We start from the raw sequence: 7,229 nt of genomic DNA on the forward strand, positions 1-7,229 counted from the left end.
CTGATCTACGGGGAGATGCACAGGAAGCTGTTCCAGCACCAGCGGGAAGGTGTTGCGTTCCTGTACCGCCTGCACCGGGAGGGCAAGCCTGGTGGCATCCTGGCAGATGACATGGGCCTGGGCAAGACCATCCAGGTGATCGCCTTCCTCTCAGGTATGTTCGACGCTGAGCTCGTCCAGCATGTCCTGCTCATCATGCCCACCACCCTTGTCAGCAGCTGGCTGGCTGAGTTCACTCGCTGGACCCCTGGCCTACGCGTCAAGGAATTCCATGGCACCAGCAAGAAAGAGCGCACCAGGAACCTGGAGAGGGTCCAGAGGAAGAATGGCATCATCATCACGAGCTACCAGATGCTCATTAACAATTGGAAGCAGCTGGCCAGCCGCCATGAGCAGGAGTTTGTCTGGGACTACATCATTCTCGACGAAGCACATAAGATCAAGTGCCCGTCAAACAAGACAACCAAGTGTGTGTACGCAATCCCAGCCCAGTACCGCATCCTGCTTACAGGCACCCCTGTGCAGAACAACCTGCGGGAAATGTGGTCCTTGTTTGACTTTGCCTGCCAAGGCTCCCTCCTGGGTACTGCCAAAACTTTTAAAATGGAATATGAGAATCCCATTACCAGGGCAAGGGAGAAGGATGCAACTGCAGGTGAGAAAGCACTGGGGCTAAAGATATCAGAGAATCTCATGGCAATTATAAAGCCCTATTTTCTCAGAAGGACCAAGGAAGATATCAAAAGCTATCATGCTGATAAAGCTGATGCTCCTCTTCCTGAGGATCCAAGTGAGTACAAGGCTCCTGTCATGCCATCTCTCACTAGGAAAAATGACTTTGTTGTGTGGGTGTACCTGGCACCGGTGCAGGAAGAAATCTACAGGAACTTTCTCTGCTTGGATCATGTGAAGGAAGTACTGATGACGACCCGATCACCTTTGGCTGAGCTGACAGTCCTGAAGAAAATCTGTGACCACCCCAGGCTTCTGTCTGCGAGAGCCTGTATCCAGCTGGGCTTGGAAGAGCAGGTGGGCTCTGAGCAGGATTACACAATGGAAGCAGGTGTGTTTTCAGGCATGAACAAAATAGATCATCTCTCTGATGAGACTGTGATCCAGGAGTCTGGGAAGATGCAGTTCCTTGTGGGACTGCTGGAACGGCTGAGAGAAGAGGGACACCGAACCCTGGTGTTCTCACAGTCAAGGAAGATGCTGGATATCATAGAGCTCGTCCTGTCTCGCCGACAGTTCCAGATCCTGCGCATTGACGGCACAGTGACCCACCTGACGGAGCGGGAGAGGCGCATCAACGCCTTCCAGAGCAGCACTGACTACTCTGTCTTCCTGCTCACCACACAGGTTGGGGGTGTTGGCATAACCTTGACAGCAGCCAGCCGAGTGGTGATCTTTGATCCCAGCTGGAATCCAGCAACCGATGCTCAGGCTGTGGACAGAGCTTACAGAATTGGGCAAAAAGAGAATGTAGTGATTTACAGACTGATCACCTGCGGCACCGTGGAAGAGAAGATATACAGGCGGCAGGTATTCAAGGACTCGTTAATCAGACAGACCACCGGTGACAAAAAGAACCCGTTCCGTTATTTCTCCAAACAGGAGCTAAGGGAGCTCTTCACGTTGGAAGATACTCAGACATCTGCAACTCAGATCCAGCTGCAGTCCCTGCACGCCATGCAAAGGAAGTCTGACCTGCAGCTGGATGAGCACCTTGCTTACCTGCATTCCCTGGCAATGTTTGGCATTTCTGACCATGACCTGATGTACACAAGGGAGATGGCTCACGAGGAGCAGGTGGAGAGCGAGGAAGCCCATCAGTACATCCAGCGGAGGGTACAGAAAGCCCACGAGCTGGTCCAGCTAGAGTCCCAGCTCAGTGATCAGAGGATGGAGGGGATCAGAAATGCTTGTGAAGAGAATTGGCAAAGACCATCGGGATCAGTTTCCAGGCCAAAGAAGTTGTCTCCAGGATTGAATGACAAAAATCACTTCGTTTCACCACCAGTAGCTGATGCACATGAAAAAGACAAAGTTGTTGATCTTACAGAGGATGAAGAGGCCCAGGTGCTCGATGTCAGCTCCAGAATGACAACTCTGACTGTTGGTGACTTGGATGAAGAGCAATTGGCACAAGGTGTGTCCAGTATGGAGACAGAAGTGCTCAATACGAGCAAGACAGCAGAACAATCTGATATACAAGAATCTGAGCAAAATCCTGACTCTAGCATTACACCATCATTCCCTGCACTCGAGAAAGAGAGTCAGAGCCTTCAAGAGAAACAGCATTCGCAGGTACATTCGGACAGCTTGGCCAAGACAAGGAATGACCTGTCTTGGCATTGTCACAATTCCTCTGAGTCTGGCATGGCTGACGATCCTAGAAGCGAGGCAGAATTGTCAGTTCAGGTACTTGACCCACACACTGCCCTGGGGACAGAGCAGAACAATGTTCCTGAGCTGGCTTCTGCTTCTGCAGTGCTGAGTTTATCAAATAATACGCCAGAAATCAATGCTGAGCTCTACAAGTCTCACGTGTTGGAAGACAGCTTGGAGGGTACATCTGCTCCTTCCTTCCAGGATCAAGTTGACTTCAATCTGGTTTTGGAAGAGTCTGAAGAAGGATGGCAGGATGCCTCAAATAGAGGAGAATCAGTGGAAGGATCTCCTGAGAAGGAGAGCTTACAGCTCCAGGCAGAAAGCTTGTATAAATCTCCAGACAAAGAATCTCCAAACAAAACTTGGCCAAGTGAGACCAGTAGCCATGGCAAACCCTGTCCCACAGCAGAGGAAGAGCCAAATGCCTCCCTGCAAGGGAGTAAATCATTGGAGGAAAGCAGTGGTCTCTTTACTTTTGGTAGGAAGAAATGCTTAAACAGAATTGCTTCAGACAGTGAGAGTGAAGAGCAGCCTGAACAAGTGCCCTCCTCTCCCTTAGACAGCACTGGGCACGGACTTCTGGAAGGAATTAGTGCTTCCACCCCTAAATATGACACAACAAGAGCTAAAGCCGTCTTTTCTCCCCAACTAAATAACAGTGGGAACAGGTCTAATGCTTCCAGGCGCTCATTCATCAGCAGGTTGGTAGATGAGGTAGAGGATATTGGGGAAATCATGGGAACCACTGGTGAAGAAGATGATGATGATAGTGATGAGGAGCAAGATGGGCTTGTGGAAGACGAAGCTGAGGAGTGCACTGGGGAATCTGCTGCGCCTGAAGAAGAACCTAGTGGAGAAACACTTGATACAGGTGAAGAGTCCTCCCACACAGACAGCGTGGAATCTGAGCAGTCCGAGGCAGAGGAGATGGAGTCATCTCAGGAGGAATCCACAGGTGACACTGAACTCCAGTCAGGTGAGCAGATTGAGTACTTTACCAAAGAAAGCAGCTCTGAAAAGGACATTGGGCAGAGTTCCTCTCCTGCTGCAGATTATGACTCTTTGGTACACAGTGGGAAGAAACTTCAGAATGATGGAAAACTCCAGGAGGCTTTGGACTGCTTCCTGCAAGCTCTTGACATAAAAAGTGGAGATCCTGAAGTTATGCTTCTGACTCTGAACTTGTACAGACAGCTGGCCCAGAAGTGACATCTATGTGGCTCTGAGAAGACAGTCTGGCTGTTCCTTTTTACCATGTGTCTGCACCACGGCCCTGGGATCCCTGAGCCAGCTCCAGGCTGGTGCCTGCCATATCCTCGCGTGACTGAGCAAATTCAGCACCTCCTGCTTGAGAAAACAGCCCAAACATCCAGGTGTTGGATGCTGGGGAGGGAGCTTCACTGGGGAGTCAACTCACTAAGGTGAAAATGGTTCATGTTCCTGTCTGATTATTCAATAAAAGAATGGTATTGTTGATGTCTAAGCCCCTCTCCGTCAGTTTCTCGAGGTTGGGGTGGAAGGCACTTGAGGAGGTAGCTCATGCTGGGACTCAGGTGTTTATTATTTCTTATCAGCGAAACAGCCTCACAACCATGAGTTCTGCAGCCTTTTATTAGCAAGGCACAAAAATGGCTATCTCTTGTTACAAGGTTTTTTAAGACTAAACTATCCAATTAAGAAATGACACCTAGATTATTTTCCCTTTTAACCCAATAACTGATCTCTCAAAACCTGCAATGCAGACTTTTCTGTCCAATTACAAAACATCACCCAAACACATGAAGAAGAAGGAAGAAGAAGGTGAAGGAGAAGGTAAAGAACAACCTGCCTTGGCCCTAAAACCTCCATCTTGGTTCATATTTATTTCTATATTCTAAGACCTAAAACTCTGAAGTTTTCCACCCTGTGACATTACATACTTCTAACCAACTACACACCCATAATCGCAGTGCTATCCATAAATTTTGGAAGCCTTCTCCACAGCCTCAGGTCAATTGCAGTATTCTCTTGTGGCTCTGTGCCTTTAAGCACAGAAAGTTTAAAATTCTCAGCATCTAGGATTCCAACACCTCTCCATGCTGGCAGCCCTGGATTCACCTTTCTACCCTCCAGGTTTTGCTGCTCCTCTCTCCTGAGAAGATGGGGACAGTACAGTCCCATGGTCACTGTACAGCCCAGCTCTGTGGTGCTGTTGTTCCTCCCTCCTTTGGGTTTTAAATAAGCCAATTTGGGTGCCTGAAGGTCACCCACTGTTTGGGTGCCTTGCAGACCTTCCAGTTCCAACCCCTGCCACAAGCAAGGACTCCTTCCACTAGACCAGGTTGCTCCAAGCCTGACCTTGAAACACTTCCATGAATGGGGCAGCCACAGCTTCTCTGGGCAACCTGTGCCAGTGTTTTATCACTCTCACAAGAAAGAATTTCTTCCCAATATCCCTTCTGTCCTCTGCCAGCCTGAATCCATTACTCTGTATCCTGTCATTCCAGTTCTGGATAGAATCCCTCTCTGGCTCCCTTGTAGGCCCTTTCAGATACTGAAATGTGCTCTGAGGTGTCCACACAACCTTCTCCAGGCTCAACAGCCTGAAAAGCCCCAACTCTCTCAGCCTTTCTTCACAGGCAAGGTGCTTCAGTCCTGTTATCGACTTCATGGCCTCTTCTGGACTTGCTCCAACAGTTCCATGTCCTTCTTATGCTGGGGCCCCCAGAACTGTGTGCAGGACTGTAGGCAGGATCTTGGGAGCAGGGGAGAATCCCCTCCTCACCTGCTGCCCACATTCCTTTGGGTGCAGCCCAGGACACAGTGGGTTTCTGGGCTGGGAATGCTCACTGCTGGCTCATGGTTTTTCATGAGTTTTTTGTTAGCCATCACCCCCAAGCCCTTCTCCCAAGACTGCTCTCAATCCCTTCTCTGCCCCTTCTTCAGCTGTGCCTGAGAATGTTCTAACCCAGGTGTAGAACCTTGTACTTTTCACATGGTCTCACCTCTCCAGCCTGTCCAGGTCCCTCTGGATCCATCCTTCCTTTCCAGTGTGTGACCACACCACGCAGCTCAGTGTTGTCAGCAAACTGGCTGAGAGTGCCTCAGTCCTACAAACCAGCAGCTCAAAAGTTCCTGGTTCTGGCTCTGAGTGACTCTGCCCCTCACCAACACAGCCTCGGTCTGGTGTGCTTGTCCTGCCAGTCTCACCTGGTAACAGCACAGCAGCAGATAGGGATGTTTCCTTGTGCCATGGCATTGCCTTCTGACCCCACACCTGGCTGAGCTGTGCAGTTTGGGAGAGGAGCTCTTTGTATTCGGAACCACAGCAAACGCGGCAGATTTGCGGGTGCAGTTGTGTCAGCGGTTTTTTTGCCAAAAGAAAGAACAGGGCTCTGCTAGCCTGGAAACAAGTGGTTTATTAACAGAGCACCTTTACATGGGGCAGTGTCTGCTCTGGGCAGCCTGTCTGCCCTCCACTGCAAGCCATTCACTGGCTTCTCTGAGCATTCCATACTCAGCAAAACCAACACCCTGAAAAGGGAGGGAAGAGAAGGACCTTTTCTTCTTTGATGTTTCCTCCTCATGTCTGAGCTCTGTGCATGGTGCTCACCTGTAAACAAAGCTGGTGTCTGCTGCTGGAGCTGTGGCTGGTTTCGAGGCTCTGTGGGCAGGAAGGGGATCATGGCTCTGGGCTGGATTCCTGAGATAGCAGGAATCTTGCTGGGCTGCTTCCCTTGCACACCCCACAGCACAGGGGAGCGCAGCAAGCAGCACACAAGTGTTTAGTGGCTTTTTTTCTTATCCAAACCTGAATTATCCAGTCTCTTCCCCCAGCTCTGAGTGGGCAAGGTGGAGCTGTAGGAAGAGATCAGTCTGTGCTCAGGAGAGCTCGTCCTCCCCTCCTTACCCCCGGGTCCCTTCCCTGCCTGGCCTGACCCAGCTCCAGTGTTACCCACCCTCCACTGAAGGGACTGTCCTGCAGCTCTGGAGCACAAAGTGCACCATGGGAGCTGACTGCATCCTCTTGGGGAGGATGGAGACCAAGCCCTGGGGCCCCCTCTGTCCCTTTCTGCATCATTTCTGTTTGCAGATAAAAACCTGGGCACCTCATTCCACTGACAGGCCGTTATCTCCACAGATAATGTGGAGAAGAAGGAGGCTGGCCTGCCAGGCAACAGAGACATCAACATCTATAAAAGGCTCTTATTTTGCCCTTCCCAGGGACACTTTACCTCTTCAGGCAGGGCTCTGCTCTGCTAGCACAGTGGCAAGGACAGCCAGCTGCCTCCAGGCATGTTGCTGGTTGTGCCCAACTTGCTCCAAGGCCAAGGTGTCTGGGACTCGGGATTCAAGCAGTCAACAAGGTCATCATGGTCATTCACATTTTATTTTCTGCCTTCCACCATGATAATGTGGTATCCGAACTTGGTCTTGACAGGAGGGTCCGTGTACACGGGCTTGTCCATGCTGCTCACAGGCAGGGCAAATGCTGCCTCCTGGAATGGTCCCACCATGGAGCCTCTGGTCATCCAGCCCAGGTCTCCCTGCAGCAAGGGACCGTTGGGGGTTAAGCTCTGAGACTCGGAGCAGGGAGGGTGGGTGATGTGGCCGTGGGACAGGCCCTGCTGGTGACGAGCAGGACCCAGGCTCCCGCAGCCGCTACCCGGCCCCACTGCTCTGTCCCGGTGCCGCACTCACCCCTTGCCTGGCCTTGTCCTCGCTGTACTGTGCCGCCACCTCGCTAAAGCGCTGTCCGGACTTCAGCTTCTCCATGGCCTCCATGGCCCGGCCGTGCTTTTCGCACAGGATGTGCCGAACCTGGAGGGGCGGGCAGCGGGGCTGTGGCGAGCGGGGCC

General features: G+C 51.4%; 2 protein-coding genes across 2 annotated transcripts; one reads left to right on the forward strand and one right to left on the reverse strand.

The window, feature by feature from the left end:
* The first annotated feature begins 6 nt into the window (after nt 1–6).
* Nucleotides 7–3,874, forward strand: ERCC6L (ERCC excision repair 6 like, spindle assembly checkpoint helicase). Its single transcript, XM_014310253.2, has one exon. It carries the CDS (start codon nt 16–18, stop codon nt 3,598–3,600), a length of 3,585 nt encoding a protein of 1,194 aa, XP_014165728.2. The 5' UTR covers nt 7–15; the 3' UTR covers nt 3,601–3,874.
* Nucleotides 3,875–5,769: 1,895 nt separating this feature from the next.
* PIN4 (peptidylprolyl cis/trans isomerase, NIMA-interacting 4) lies at nt 5,770–7,202 on the reverse strand. The gene is made up of 3 exons (XM_031063422.1): nt 7,072–7,202; nt 6,606–6,917; nt 5,770–6,228 (listed from the first exon to the last, which is right to left on the reverse strand). Exons 1-2 carry the CDS (start codon nt 7,153–7,155, stop codon nt 6,759–6,761), a joined length of 243 nt encoding a protein of 80 aa, XP_030919282.1. The 5' UTR covers nt 7,156–7,202; the 3' UTR covers nt 5,770–6,228; nt 6,606–6,758.
* Nucleotides 7,203–7,229: the final 27 nt, after the last annotated feature.

The sequence above is a fragment of the Geospiza fortis genome, unplaced genomic scaffold (assembly GCF_000277835.1).
Source record: "Geospiza fortis unplaced genomic scaffold, GeoFor_1.0 scaffold412, whole genome shotgun sequence".
Taxonomy (NCBI): Eukaryota; Metazoa; Chordata; class Aves; order Passeriformes; family Thraupidae; genus Geospiza; species Geospiza fortis.

What these genes read in the sequence shown, in the direction of transcription:
- PIN4 (XM_031063422.1), bottom strand. Translation starts at nt 7,155, where the DNA reads ATGGAGGCCATGGAGAAGCTGAAGTCCGGACAGCGCTTTAGCGAGGTG. An exon ending in AGGACAAGGCCAGGCAAGGG is followed by an intron (nt 6,918 to 7,071) that starts GTGAGTGCGGCA and finishes CCCTTGCTGCAG; the next exon opens with GGAGACCTGGGCTGGATGAC.
- ERCC6L (XM_014310253.2), top strand. Translation starts at nt 16, where the DNA reads ATGCACAGGAAGCTGTTCCAGCACCAGCGGGAAGGTGTTGCGTTCCTG.